General features: G+C 41.4%; 1 protein-coding gene across 2 annotated transcripts in view; it reads left to right on the top strand.

Annotated features, from left to right (window-relative positions):
* The window catches only part of LOC118367295 (nuclear factor of activated T-cells, cytoplasmic 1-like), an 89323-nt gene that overhangs the window by 53924 nt on the left and 19777 nt on the right, over positions 1 to 15622 (top strand). For both annotated transcript variants that reach the window (XM_052494101.1, XM_052494102.1), the window contains exon 9: positions 12116 to 12775. In XM_052494101.1, coding sequence (XP_052350061.1) covers positions 12116 to 12775 — 660 coding nt within the window. The remainder of the gene's footprint in view (positions 1 to 12115; positions 12776 to 15622) is intronic.

Below are 15622 nucleotides of genomic sequence, written 5' to 3'. Positions count from 1 at the left end.
TCAGAAGACATGTTGTAGGCTGAATAGAGTGTCAGAAGACATTTAGTAGGCTGAATAGAGTGTCCGAAGACATTTTGTAGACTGAATAGAGTGTCAGAAGACATTTTGTAGACTGAATATAGTGTCAAAAGACATTTAGTAGGCTGAATAGATTGTCAGATGACATTTAGTAGGTTGAATAGAGTGTCAGAACACATTCAGTAGGCTGAATAGAGTGTCAGAAGACATTTTGTAGACTGAATAGAGTGTCAGAAGACATTCTGTAGGCTAAATAGTGTCAGAAGACATTTAGTAGGCTGAATAGAGTGTCAGAAGACATTTTGTAGGCTGAATAGAGTGTCAGAAGACATTTTGTAGACTGGATAGAGTGTCAGAAGACATTTTGTAGGCTGAATAGTGTCAGAAGACATTTTGTAGGCTGAATAGAGTGTCAGAAGACATCTTGTAGGGTGAATAGAGTGCCAGAAGACATTTTGTAGACTGGATAGAGTGTCAGAAGACATTTACTAGGCTGAATAGAGTGTCAGAAAACATTTAGTAGGCTGAATAGAGTGTCCGAAGACATTTTGTAGACTGAATAGAGCATCTAAAGACATTTTGTAGACTGGATAGAGTGTCCGAAGACATTTTGTAGACTGAATAGAGTGTCAGAAGACATTTTGTATGCTGAATAGAGTGCCAGAAGACATTTTGTAGACTGGATAGAGTGTCAGAAGACATTTACTAGGCTGAATAGAGTGTCAGAAAACATTTAGTAGGCTGAATAGAGTGTCCGAAGACATTTTGTAGACTGAATAGAGCATCTAAAGACATTTTGTAGACTGGATAGAGTGTCAGAAGACATTTTGTAGGCTGAATAGAGTGTCAGAAGACATTTTGTAGGCTGAATAGAGTGTCAGAAGACATTTTGTAGGATGAATAGAGCATCTAAAGACATTTAGTCGGCTGAATAGAGTGTCAGAAGACATTTAGTAGGCTGAATAGAGTGTCAGAAGACATTTTGTAGACTGGACAGAGTGTCAGAAGACATTTTGTAGGCTGAATAGAGTGTCAGAAGACATTTTGTAGGATGAATAGAGCATCTAAAGACATTTAGTCGGCTGAATAGAGTGTCAGAAGACATTTAGTAGGCTGAATAGAGTGTCAGAAGACATTTTGTAGACTGGACAGAGTGTCAGAAGACATTTTGTAGGCTGAATAGAGTGTCAGAAGACATTTTGTAGGATGAATAGAGCATCTAAAGACATTTAGTCGGCTGAATAGAGTGTCAGAAGACATTTAGTAGGCTGAATAGAGTGTCAGAAGACATTTTGTAGACTGGACAGAGTGTCAGAAGACATTTTGTAGACTGGACAGAGTGTCAGAAGACATTTAGTAGGCTGAATAGAGTGTCAGAAGACATGTTGTAGGCTGAATAGAGTGTCAGAAGACATTTTGTAGGCTGAATAGAGTGTCAGAAGACATTTTGTAGACTGAATAGAGTGTCAGAAGACATTTTGTAGACTGGACAGAGTGTCAGAAGACATTTTGTAGACTGAGTAGAGTGTCAGAAGACATTTTGTAGACTGAATAGAGTGTCAGAAGACATTTTGTAGACTGGACAGAGTGTCAGAAGACATTTTGTAGGCTGAATAGTGTCAGAAGACATTTACTAGGCTGAATAGAGTGTCAGAAAACATTTAGTAGGCTGAATAGAGTGTCCGAAGACATTTTGTAGACTGAATAGAGCATCTAAAGACATTTTGTAGACTGGATAGAGTGTCCGAAGACATTTTGTAGACTGAATAGAGTGTCAGAAGACATTTTGTATGCTGAATAGAGTGCCAGAAGACATTTTGTAGACTGGATAGAGTGTCAGAAGACATTTACTAGGCTGAATAGAGTGTCAGAAGACATTTTGTAGACTGGACAGAGTGTCAGAAGACATTTTGTAGACTGGACAGAGTGTCAGAAGACATTTAGTAGGCTGAATAGAGTGTCAGAAGACATGTTGTAGGCTGAATAGATTGTCAGAAGACATTTTGTAGGCTGAATAGAGTGTCAGAAGACATTTTGTAGGATGAATAGAGCATCTAAAGACATTTAGTCGGCTGAATAGAGTGTCAAAAGACATTTAGTAGGCTGAATAGAGTGTCAGAAGACATTTTGTAGGATGAATAGAGCATCTAAAGACATTTAGTCGGCTGAATAGAGTGTCAGAAGACATTTAGTAGGCTGAATAGAGTGTCAGAAGACATTTTGTAGACTGGACAGAGTGTCAGAAGACATTTTGTAGGCTGAATAGAGTGTCAGAAGACATTTTGTAGGATGAATAGAGCATCTAAAGACATTTAGTCGGCTGAATAGAGTGTCAGAAGACATTTAGTAGGCTGAATAGAGTGTCAGAAGACATTTTGTAGACTGGACAGAGTGTCAGAAGACATTTTGTAGACTGGACAGAGTGTCAGAAGACATTTAGTAGGCTGAATAGAGTGTCAGAAGACATGTTGTAGGCTGAATAGAGTGTCAGAAGACATTTTGTAGGCTGAATAGAGTGTCAGAAGACATTTTGTAGACTGAATAGAGTGTCAGAAGACATTTTGTAGACTGGACAGAGTGTCAGAAGACATTTTGTAGACTGAGTAGAGTGTCAGAAGACATTTTGTAGACTGAATAGAGTGTCAGAAGACATTTTGTAGACTGGACAGAGTGTCAGAAGACATTTTGTAGGCTGAATAGTGTCAGAAGACATTTAGTAGGCTGAATAGAGTGTCAGAAGACATGTTGTAGGCTGAATAGAGTGTCAGAAGACATTTTGTAGGCTGAATAGAGTGTCAGAAGACATTTTGTAGACTGAATAGAGTGTCAGAAGACATTTAGTAGGCTGAATAGAGCATCTAAAGACATTTACTAGGCTGAATAGAGTGTCAGAAGACATTTAGTACACTGAATAGAGTGTCAGAAAACATTTAGTAGGCTTCATAGAGTGTCAGAAGACATTTTGTGGACTGAATAGTGTCCAAAGACATTTAGTAGACTGAATAGAGTGTCAGAACACATTTTGTAGACTGAATAGAGTGTCAGAAGACATTTTGTAGGCTGCATAGTGTCAGAAGACATTTTGTAGACTGGATAGAGTGTCAGAAGACATTTTGTAGGCTGAATAGAGTGTCAGAAGACATTTTGTAGGCTGAATAGAGTGTCAGAAGACATTTTGTAGGCTGAATAGAGTGTCAGAAGACATTTTGTAGGCTGAATAGAGTGTCAGAAGACATTTTGTAGACTGGATAGAGTGTCAGAAGACATTTAGTAGGCTGAATAGAGTGTCAGAAGACATTTTGTAGGCTGTATAGAGTATCAGAAGACATGTTGTAGGCTGAATAGAGTGTCAGAAGACATTTAGTAGGCTGAATAGAGTGTCAGAAGACATTTTGTAGACTGAATAGAGTGTCAGAAGACATTCTGTAGGCTAAATAGTGTCAGAAGACATTTAGTAGGCTGAATAGAGTGTCAGAAGACATTTTGTAGGCTGAATAGAGTGTCAGAAGACATTTTGTAGACTGGATAGAGTGTCAGAAGACATTTTGTAGGCTGAATAGTGTCAGAAGACATTTTGTAGGCTGAATAGAGTGTCAGAAGACATCTTGTAGGGTGAATATAGTGTCAGAAGACATTTAGTATGCTGAATAGAGTGTCAGAAGACATTTACTAGGCTGAATAGAGTGTCAGAAAACATTTAGTAGGCTGAATAGAGTGTCAGAAGACATTTAGTAGGCTGAATAGAGTGTCAGGAGACATTTAGTAGGCTGAATAGAGCATCTAAAGACATTTTGTAGGCTGTATAGAGTATCAGAAGACATTTAGTAGGCTGAATAGAGTGTCCGGAGACATTTTGTAGACTGAATAGAGTGTCCGAAGACATTTTGTAGACTGAATAGAGTGTCAGAAGACATTTTGTATGCTGAATAGAGTGCCAGAAGACATTTTGTAGACTGGATAGAGTGTCAGAAGACATTTACTAGGCTGAATAGAGTGTCAGAAAACATTTAGTAGGCTGAATAGAGTGTCCGAAGACATTTTGTAGACTGAATAGAGCATCTAAAGACATTTTGTAGACTGGATAGAGTGTCAGAAGACATTTTGTAGGCTGAATAGAGTGTCAGAAGACATTTTGTAGGCTGAATAGAGTGTCAGAAGACATTTTGTAGGATGAATAGAGTGTCAGAAGACATTTAGTAGGCTGAATAGAGTGTCAGAAGACATTTTGTAGGCTGTATAGAGTATCAGAAGACATGTTGTAGGCTGAATAGAGTGTCAGAAGACATTTAGTAGGCTGAATAGAGTGTCCGAAGACATTTTGTAGACTGAATAGAGTGTCAGAAGACATTTAGTAGGCTGAATAGATTGTCAGATGACATTTAGTAGGTTGAATAGAGTGTCAGAACACATTCAGTAGGCTGAATAGAGTGTCAGAAGACATTTTGTAGACTGAATAGAGTGTCAGAAGACATTCTGTAGGCTAAATAGTGTCAGAAGACATTTAGTATGCTGAATAGAGTGTCAGAAGACATGTTGTAGGCTGAATAGAGTGTCAGAAGACATTTTGTAGGCTGAATAGAGTGTCAGAAGACATTTAGTAGGCTGAATAGAGTGTCCGAAGACATTTTGTAGACTGAATAGAGTGTCAGAAGACATTTTTTCTGCTGAATAGAGTGTCAGAAGACATTTAGTAGGCTGAATAGAGTGTCAGAAGACATTTTGTATGCTGAATAGAGTGTCAGAAGACATGTTTTAGGCTGAATAGAGTGTCAGAAGACATTTTGTAGGCTGAATAGTGTCAGAAAACATTTAGTAGGCTGAATAGTGTCAGAAAACATTTAGTAGGCTGAATAGTGTCAGAAGACATTTTGTATGCTGAATAGAGTGTCAGAAGACATTTAGTAGGCTTCATAAAGTGTCAGAAGACATTTTGTAGACTGAATAGAGTGTCAGAAGACATTTTGTATTCTGAATAGTGTCAGAAGACATTTAGTAAGCTGAATAGTGTCCGAAGACATTTCGTAGATTGAATAGAGTGTCAGAAGACATTTAGTTGGCTGAATAGAGTGTCAGAAGACATTTTGTAGGCTGAATAGTGTCAGAAGACATTTAGTAGGCTGAATAGAGTGCCAGAAGACATTTTGTAGACTGAATAGTGTCCGAAAACATTTAGTAGGCTGAATAGAGTATCAGAAGACATTTTGTAGACTGAATAGTGTCAGAAGACATTTAGTATGCTGAATAGAGTGTCAGAAGACATTTTTTAGGCTGAATAGTGTCAGAAGACATTCTGTAGGCTAAATAGTGTCAGAAGACATTTAGTAGGCTGAATAGAGTGTCAGAATACATTTTGTAGGCTGAATAGAGTGTCAGAAGACATTTTGTAGACTGGATAGAGTGTCAGAAGACATTTTGTAGTCTGAATAGAGTGTCAGAAGACATTTTGTAGTCTGAATAGAGTGTCAGAAGACATTTAGTAGGCTGAATAGAGTGTCAGAATACATTTAGTAGGCTGAATAGAGTGTCAGAAGACATTTAGTAGACTGAATAGAGTGTCAGAAAACATTTAGTAGGCTGAATAGTGTCAGAAGACATTTTGTGGACTGAATAGAGTGTCAGAAGACATTTAGTAGACTGAATAGAGTGTCAGAAAACATTTAGTAGGCTGAATAGTGTCAGAAGACATTTTGTAGGCTGAATAGTGTCAGAAGACATTTAGTAGACTGAATAGAGTGTCAGAAGACATTTAGTAGGATGAATAGAGTGTCAGAAGACATTTAGTAGGCTGAATAGAGTGTCAGAAGACATTTAATAGGCTGAATAGAGCATCTAAAGACATTTAGTAGGCTGAATAGTGTCAGAAGACATTTTGTAGGCTGAATAGAGTGTCAGAAGACATTTTGTAGGCTGTATAGAGTATCAGAAGACATGTTGTAGGCTGAATAGAGTGTCAGAACACATTTAGTAGGCTGAATAGAGTGTCCAAAGACATTTTGTAGACTGAATAGAGTGTCAGAAGACATTTTGTAGACTGAATATAGTGTCAGAAGACATTTAGTAGGTTGAATAGAATGTCAGAAGACATTTAGTAGGATGAATAGAGTGTCAGAAGACATTTAGTAGGATGAATAGAGTGTCCGAAGACATTTTGTAGACTGAATAGGGTGTCAGAAGACATTTTGTAGACTGAATAGAGTGTCAGAAGACGTTTTGTAGGCTGAATAGAGTGTCAGAAGACATTTTGTAGGCTGAATAGAGTGTCAGAAGACATTTAGTTGGCTGAATAGTGTCAGAAGACATTTAGTAGGTTGACTAGAGTGTCAGAAGACATTTAGTAGGCTGAATAGAGTGTCAGAAGACATTTAGTAGGCTGAATAGAGCATCTAAAGACATTTAGTAGGCTGAATAGAGTGTCAGAATACATTTAGTAGGCTGAATAGAGTGTCAGAAGACATTTAGTAGACTGAATAGAGTGTCAGAAAACATTTAGTAGGCTGAATAGTGTCAGAAGACATTTTGTGGACTGAATAGAGTGTCAGAAGACATTTAGTAGACTGAATAGAGTGTCAGAAAACATTTAGTAGGCTGAATAGTGTCAGAAGACATTTTGTAGGCTGAATAGTGTCAGAAGACATTTAGTAGACTGAATAGAGTGTCAGAAGACATTTTGTAGACTGAATAGAGTGTCAGAAGACATTTTGTATGCTGAATTGTGTCAGAAGACATTTAGTATGCTGAATAGAGTGTCAGAAGACATTTTGTAGACTGAATAGTGTCAGAAGACATGTTGTAGGCTGAATAGTGTCAGAAGACATTTTGTAGACTGAATAGTGTCAGAAGACATGTTGTAGGCTGAATAGAGTGTCAGAAGACATTTTGTAGGCTGAATAGTGTCAGAAGACATGTTGTAGGCTGAATAGAGTGTCAGAAGACATTTTGTAGGCTGAATAGAGTGTCAGAAGACATTTAGTAGGCTGAATAGAGTGTCCGAAGACATTTTGTAGACTGAATAGAGTGTCAGAAGACATTTTGTCTGCTGAATAGAGTGTCAGAAGACATTTAGTAGGCTGAATAGAGTGTCAGAAGACATTTTTTAGGCTGAATAGTGTCAGAAGACATTCTGTAGGCTAAATAGTGTCAGAAGACATTTAGTAGGCTGAATAGAGTGTCAGAATACATTTTGTAGGCTGAATAGAGTGTCGGAAGACATTTTGTAGGATGAATAGAGTGTCAGAAGACATTTAGTAGGCTGAATAGAGTGTCAGAAGACATTTAGTAGGCTGAATAGAGCATCTAAAGACATTTAGTAGGCTGAATAGTGTCAGAAGACATTTTGTAGTCTGAATAGAGTGTCAGAAGACATTTAGTAGGCTGAATAGTGTCAGAAGACATTTTGTGGACTGAATAGAGTGTCAGAAGACATTTAGTAGACTGAATAGAGTGTCAGAAAACATTTAGTAGGCTGAATAGTGTCAGAAGACATTTTGTAGGCTGAATAGTGTCAGAAGACATTTAGTAGACTGAATAGAGTGTCAGAAGACATTTTGTAGGCTGAATAGAGTGTCGGAAGACATTTTGTAGGATGAATAGAGTGTCAGAAGACATTTAGTAGGCTGAATAGAGTGTCAGAAGACATTTAGTAGGCTGAATAGAGCATCTAAAGACATTTAGTAGGCTGAATAGTGTCAGAAGACATTTTGTAGGCTGAATAGAGTGTCAGAAGACATTTTGTAGGCTGTATAGAGTATCAGAAGACATGTTGTAGGCTGAATAGAGTGTCAGAACACATTTAGTAGGCTGAATAGAGTGTCCAAAGACATTTTGTAGACTGAATAGTGTCAGAAGACATTTTGTAGACTGAATATAGTGTCAGAAGACATTTAGTAGGATGAATAGAGTGTCCGAAGACATTTTGTAGACTGAATAGGGTGTCAGAAGACATTTTGTAGACTGAATAGAGTGTCAGAAGACGTTTTGTAGGCTGAATAGAGTGTCAGAAGACATTTTGTAGGCTGAATAGAGTGTCAGAAGACATTTAGTTGGCTGAATAGTGTCAGAAGACATTTAGTAGGTTGACTAGAGTGTCAGAAGACATTTAGTAGGCTGAATAGAGTGTCAGAAGACATTTAGTAGGCTGAATAGAGCATCTAAAGACATTTAGTAGGCTGAATAGAGTGTCAGAATACATTTAGTAGGCTGAATAGAGTGTCAGAAGACATTTAGTAGACTGAATAGAGTGTCAGAAAACATTTAGTAGGCTGAATAGTGTCAGAAGACATTTTGTGGACTGAATAGAGTGTCAGAAGACATTTAGTAGACTGAATAGAGTGTCAGAAAACATTTAGTAGGCTGAATAGTGTCAGAAGACATTTTGTAGGCTGAATAGTGTCAGAAGACATTTAGTAGACTGAATAGAGTGTCAGAAGACATTTTGTAGGCTGAATAGAGTGTCGGAAGACATTTTGTAGGATGAATAGAGTGTCAGAAGACATTTAGTAGGCTGAATAGAGTGTCAGAAGACATTTAGTAGGCTGAATAGAGCATCTAAAGACATTTAGTAGGCTGAATAGTGTCAGAAGACATTTTGTAGGCTGAATAGAGTGTCAGAAGACATTTTGTAGGCTGTATAGAGTATCAGAAGACATGTTGTAGGCTGAATAGAGTGTCAGAACACATTTAGTAGGCTGAATAGAGTGTCCAAAGACATTTTGTAGACTGAATAGAGTGTCAGAAGACATTTTGTAGACTGAATATAGTGTCAGAAGACATTTAGTAGGTTGAATAGAATGTCAGAAGACATTTAGTAGGATGAATAGAGTGTCAGAAGACATTTAGTAGGATGAATAGAGTGTCCGAAGACATTTTGTAGACTGAATAGGGTGTCAGAAGACATTTTGTAGACTGAATAGAGTGTCAGAAGACGTTTTGTAGGCTGAATAGAGTGTCAGAAGACATTTTGTAGGCTGAATAGAGTGTCAGAAGACATTTAGTTGGCTGAATAGTGTCAGAAGACATTTAGTAGGTTGACTAGAGTGTCAGAAGACATTTAGTAGGCTGAATAGAGTGTCAGAAGACATTTAGTAGGCTGAATAGAGCATCTAAAGACATTTAGTAGGCTGAATAGTGTCAGAAGACATTTTGTAGGCTGAATAGAGTGTCAGAAGACATTTTGTAGGCTGTATAGAGTATTAGAAGACATGTTGTAGGCTGAATAGAGTGTCAGAAGACATTTAGTAGGCTGAATAGAGTGTCCAAAGACATTTTGTAGACTGAATAGAGTGTCAGAAGACATTTTGTAGACTGAATATAGTGTCAGAAGACATTTAGTAGGTTGAATAGAATGTCAGAAGACATTTAGTAGGATGAATAGAGTGTCCGAAGACATTTTGTAGACTGAATAGGGTGTCAGAAGACATTTTGTAGACTGAATAGAGTGGTGTCAGAAGACATTTAGTTGGCTGAATAGTGTCAGAAGACATTTAGTAGGTTGACTAGAGTGTCAGAAGACATTTTGTAGACTGAATAGAGTGTCAGAAGACATTTTGTAGGCTGAATAGTGTCAGAAGACATTTAGTAGGCTGAATGGAGTGTCAGAAGACATTTTGTAGGCTGAATAGTGTGTCAGAAGACATTTTGTAGACTGAATAGAGTGTCAGAAGACATTTTATAGGCTGAATAGAGTGGTGTCAGAAGACATTTAGTTGGCTGAATAGTGTCAGAAGACATTTAGTAGGTTGACTAGAGTGTCAGAAGACATTTTGTAGACTGAATAGAGTGTCAGAAGACATTTTGTAGGCTGAATAGTGTCAGAAGACATTTAGTAGGCTGAATGGAGTGTCAGAAGACATTTTGTAGGCTGAATAGTGTGTCAGAAGACATTTTGTAGACTGAATAGAGTGTCAGAAGACATTTTATAGACTGAATAGAGTGTCCGAAAACATTTAGTAGGCTGAATAGAGTGTCAGAAGACATTTTGTAGACTGAATAGAGTGTCAGAAGACATTTAGTATGCTGAATAGAGTGTCAGAAGACATTTTGTAGACTGAATAGTGTCAGAAGACATGTTGTAGGCTGAATAGAGTGTCAGAAGACATTTTGTAGACTGAATAGTGTCAGAAGACATGTTGTAGGCTGAATAGAGTGTCAGAAGACATTTTGTATGCTGAATTGTGTCAGAAGACATTTAGTATGCTGAATAGAGTGTCAGAAGACATTTTGTAGGCTGAATAGTGTCAGAAGACATGTTGTAGGCTGAATAGAGTGTCAGAAGACATTTTGTAGGCTGAATAGTGTCAGAAGACATGTTGTAGGCTGAATAGAGTGTCAGAAGACATTTAGTAGGCTGAATAGAGTGTCCGAAGACATTTTGTAGACTGAATAGAGTGTCAGAAGACATTTTTTCTGCTGAATAGAGTGTCAGAAGACATTTAGTAGGCTGAATAGAGTGTCAGAAGACATTTTGTATGCTGAATAGAGTGTCAGAAGACATGTTTTAGGCTGAATAGAGTGTCAGAAGACATTTTGTAGGCTGAATAGTGTCAGAAAACATTTAGTAGGCTGAATAGTGTCAGAAGACATTTTGTATGCTGAATAGAGTGTCAGAAGACATTTAGTAGGCTTCATAAAGTGTCAGAAGACATTTTGTAGACTGAATAGAGTGTCAGAAGACATTTTGTATTCTGAATAGTGTCAGAAGACATTTAGTAAGCTGAATAGTGTCCGAAGACATTTCGTAGATTGAATAGAGTGTCAGAAGACATTTAGTTGGCTGAATAGAGTGTCAGAAGACATTTTGTATTCTGAATACTGTCAGAAGACATTTTGTAAGCTGAATAGTGTCAGAAGACATTTAGTAGATTGAATAGAGTGTCAGAAGACATTTGGAGTGATTCAGATTTTGCCAAAAAACTTATGATTGGCATCAAACACTAACCACACCCATTAACACATTTAACTGTGTGCAGAAATAGCAATAGACAGTGCATGTATTGTGACTCAGAAGCTTTTTGTTATTCATCTGGGTGTCTTAATTCAAGCCTAGTTGTGTCACAGTACTCGTGGCAGAATCGGAGCATGTGGGGGTTTATGAAGGGTTTTCTTAGATCAACTGGGCTGTTTCATCTTTTCCTTAGGGTTTGGGTCTTTGTGTGTGTGTGTGTGTGTGTGTGTGTGTGTGTGCGTGCGTGCGTGCGTGCGTGTGTGCAACTGGAGGATATGTTAAAATATTCACTAAATAGTGCACACGTCATGGTTAGCCTCCGAAAGATGAAAACTGATCTTGATCGCACAGCCAGGAAACCTAGTGTGTGATGACTGTCAGTCCAAACTAATCAGGAAATGGTGGAAACATCTCCCAAATGCACCCTGAGTGAGTTGGAAGACGGCGGCATGAGCAAGTGGGGTCATAGCACTCTCCTCCTGCATTAGCTGAAGTCAGAGCTCCTGAAACCGCAGGCATACCATACTCTCTTAAGGAGCACGAACCACCCCAATCACATCATCCTTTTTTTCTCTCTCTCTCTCTCTCTCTCTCTCTCTCTCTCTCTCTCTCTCTCTCTCTCTCTCTCTCTCTCTCTCTCTCTCTCTCTCTCTCTCTCTCTCTCTCTCTCTCTCTCTCTCTCTCTCTCTCTCTTTGTCCCGAGAGCAACAATTGCTTTCGAAGCATGCAGGCCTAGGGGTCCCGGGCTCCTGCAGCAGCAGCCCAGCCGCTTTAAAGCACTCTTTCATAGCTGAAGGAGAGTCCAAAGAAAATAGCACCGTTTCATGATTAGAGCCAGCTGTGGCTTTCTGCTCTGATGACTCATCTATTTTTGTTTTTTTTTTCTTTTTTTGGGGTGGTTCTGAGCTGGCGTTTGAGAGGCACAGCCAATGACACAGAGTCTCTTTTAATCGCTGGTTGTTTGTTTGATTTTGGAGGGTATCCTACCCACAATCCATCTCACTACACAAACTCCTTCACTCATACACTTAGTTGCTCATTCAGCCACGTGGACCTACCTCACGTTTCTAATCTCTCTTCTCTCTCTCTCTTCTCTCTCTCTCTCTCTCTCTCTCTCACTCTCTCTCTCTCTCTCCCTCCCTCTCTCTCTTTTTCCAGTCCCGACAATAAAGACAGAACCGAATGATGAATATGAGCCTCTGGGGGCTCATTCCAAGTCTTACCATGGCCAACCCAGGCTCACTCCTATCATACCTGTGGGGGACGCTGACACCTGCCTGGTCGGGGTTTATCCTCCCTGCCCGCCTTGCCATGGCAGCATTGGCAGCATGCCAACTTCCTCCCCCTGTTCCAGCCCAACACTGCACGACCTGTCCCCCGTGGCTTACCCCAAGTGCCTCTCCACCAGCCCTACGCACGCCCACAACGGTCTCTTGGCGTCCGCCATCCAGGAGACGCAAGGGCAGTGCCCAGCGCCACTGGTCTGCCCTTCCTCACCTGACCAAGCTCCGCTGGGCATGCTCCACTCCCAGGGCAGCAGCCCGCATCACCTTGGTAGCCCCGGTCCCCATGGCTACCACCCACTCTACCCCAACAGCAGCCCCTCCACCTCCCCTGGGTCCCTCCCCTCCACTCCAGGGGGGGCAGCAGAGAGCCCGTTCGCCCAGGCATCACCTTACAGCCCCACCCAGGGACAGAGCCAGACCCAGGCCAGGATAAGTCCTCCCAGCCTGCTGCCGGTAGATGCCAGCCCCCCCTCCCTAGCCGTCACCGTCAAGCGGGAACCCCAGGATCTGGACCAGATGTACCTGGACGATGGTGAGTCACAAGAACAAGGTGTATCTACCTAAACCTGTCAATCAATGCTCTCTATCGGCTAGTGACATCACATCATCATCGTCATTATCACATTGGTGTTGTTTTTCCTCACGAAAACACAGGGTCATAAAAAAACACGATTCTCACTTCTCTCTAGAACGTTCCATTTACAGTGCACATTACGTTAACTTTACACCTTTGCTTATCTACACCCCCACACCCACCCACACCCTTTCCCCCGCATCTCCCTCTTTCCTGGCGAATTGCAGCGCTCTCAACCATGGGTTGACGTCAGATTAGTTAATTTTAGACGTTCCAGATTCATTTTGTTTTCGCAACTACCGTGTATGTTGTCCGGGTTTAGTAGCGCCGTCATTTGAACAGTCAATTGGGCCTTGATGGGATTTCGAAACAACCTGTCAAAACATCAGAAGCAACGAGGTCAGGCAGGGAGCAAGAGAACAAAAACAGTGGCGCGCGCGTGCCGCCCCCCCGACTGTTGACACAAGGACTAATGAAGGAAGCAAAACAATGGGTAGGGGTTTCCTGAGCTGCAACGCTTTTTCCCCCCTCGCTGCGAGGGATGTCAGGAGGCACTTTGTTTTCCCATGTTCTCCCTGCGGAGGGTGTAGTGTTGGAGATGACGTCATCGAGGGAGGCTGGGGGGTCACCAGAGCTCCACTGGATGCCAGGGGAATGGAGGAACGCAGCGTTTGTATGTAGACTAACTCCCCATGTGCCCCCCCCTCATAATCGTTGTTACGCTCTGATTGTGCGGTGCACGGCATCCGTGGCGGTATGCCAGAAGAGAGAAAGTCCCCCTGCATCCAAACAGTCCCCACAAGGCGAGTCCCCAACTCGGGAACATCACTCTTCCTGTGCACCTACTGTAAACAAGATCGAATCCCCGAACTGACAAGGTAAAAATCTGTCGTTCTTCCCCCGAACAAGGCAGTTAATCCAATGTTCCTAGGCCGTCATTGAAAATAGGAATTTGTTCTTAACTGACTTGCCTAGTTAAATAAGGGACAAATATAACAAATAGCCTGTGTGTGTGTGTGTGTTCCAGAGCACAGGGGTGATGGGGATCAAGGGGTTTAGTAGCAAATGTGGTTGTCAGCAAATCTGTTAGTCCTCACCTCGTAAACAGACAATAGCGAGAACTGAGGACGTCTGCCTCCAAAAAACAAGCACAACACTCAAATAGGCCATTCTACAAGTCTTTTTCACTTCAAACTAGCATTTATCTTCTGACTCCGCACCAGCTCCTGACATATTTCCCCTTACAGTACGTTGAAACAAGAGGACACTGGAGCTAAATTACGATTAGCCTTGTACATGTCTCACTCCTTTTCAAACTTCTCAGCAGTTATGGCAGGCAAAGGAGCCAGAGTATGATAATTAATCGAATGAGAGTGAAACTCAAGCTTTATTTTGCGCTAGGTAAAAGGTTGTTAGGGGGTCATTTTACGGCATCATTTGTACCGTATGGAAATATTCAACATTTGCCCTCTGCTAAAGTTATAACCCGTAAGTAGTAACCATGTCTTCATGCTCCACCACCCCCATCCACTGTCACTTTAGCGGTGCCCATATCTGTGGACCCAGTGGCCAAGTGTTATTGGGCCTGTGATTACAGATGCATTAGAGACTCGCAGGAATGCGTATTGATTGGCAGAGGCCTACCAAGGCGTCCCTGGTAAAACCTTGGCGCGCTGCAATCTCGCCTCATCTAATGTCTTGAATGAGCATCTGTGGTGGGCTAACTGTGCTCCTGGAGTACCGGTAAGTGTGCGGTGGTAACAGCATACTCCAAAGGCCTCTGCACGCTGTACCGGTCAGGTCCACCGGCCCCATTCCGGACCATTCCAGACCCCTCAAATGAGCCTGGGATAAAAAATAAATTAGAGAAGTCGGCGAGAGGCGTGCTCCCTTTCCATAGTCATTACCGTCCGTTAATTAACGTATGTTAGCGAGTCTCTCCATTAGAGGGGCGACGGCAGGGGATGACCTCACCAGGCGGTTGGGCGGGCGGTGGTGATTTAGCGTTAGCCGCGTAGCATAGTGTCCCACCCTGACCTGTTTGGAGCCAGTGATTTGAGCTCTGCAGCGGGACGACACTTGAGCTTCCCCAGAGTGGAGCACCTCCCACGCCCAGGCCTCGGCCAGAGGAAATGTCTCTCACTGGCCTTCGGCTCGCACGAACTAACCCAGCGCCCGAGAAAACACTCAACCTATCAACAGGCTAAGCTACTGTACAACAAGGAGCTCTGTTGTCAGTGTGGGGTAGATATGTAGGAGATCTAGAGGGGGAGGGGATGACAAGTTGAACATAAGCCCCTCTAACTGCCCTTCAACCCCCTAACCCCCTCCCAGCTAGCACCACTTTATCCACTACTTCTGTGATGGAGCATTGGAGCCCCGAGGCTAGCTAACTGAAGGACATTATGCACCGTCTGTCTGTAAAAGGGTGCCCCAAGGCTTTTTGGGTAATGTCCAGGAGCTGCAATTGTATTTAAGTTGATGAATGATCAGTTGGCTTGTGCTGGGGATGTATTTAGGACTGCTGGCCTACGGCTGCCATTGGTTCGCTGCAGCAGGGGTCTAGCTCACGATAGCCTGGAGAGTTGAGTGAGCGAATTAACCTCGACCAATGTCCATAGATTGATGCTTAGGGGGGATGGACGCAAAATACATTCTGGGGAATGCATGTTAAAGTGAATTTTCAAAAGCTAGCCCTAGAGGTAATTGCATTGTTTTAGGCCCACTGTCATATGCCAAACCCAATATATACATATTTAATGTGCGGTTTACATTTAAACAGAAGTTTCTCAAGTTAAAAAAAAA

Source organism: Oncorhynchus keta, chromosome 34 (genome assembly GCF_023373465.1).
Source record: "Oncorhynchus keta strain PuntledgeMale-10-30-2019 chromosome 34, Oket_V2, whole genome shotgun sequence".
NCBI classification, from domain to species: Eukaryota; Metazoa; Chordata; class Actinopteri; order Salmoniformes; family Salmonidae; genus Oncorhynchus; species Oncorhynchus keta.
This window is presented reverse-complemented; position numbering and strand designations above follow the sequence as displayed.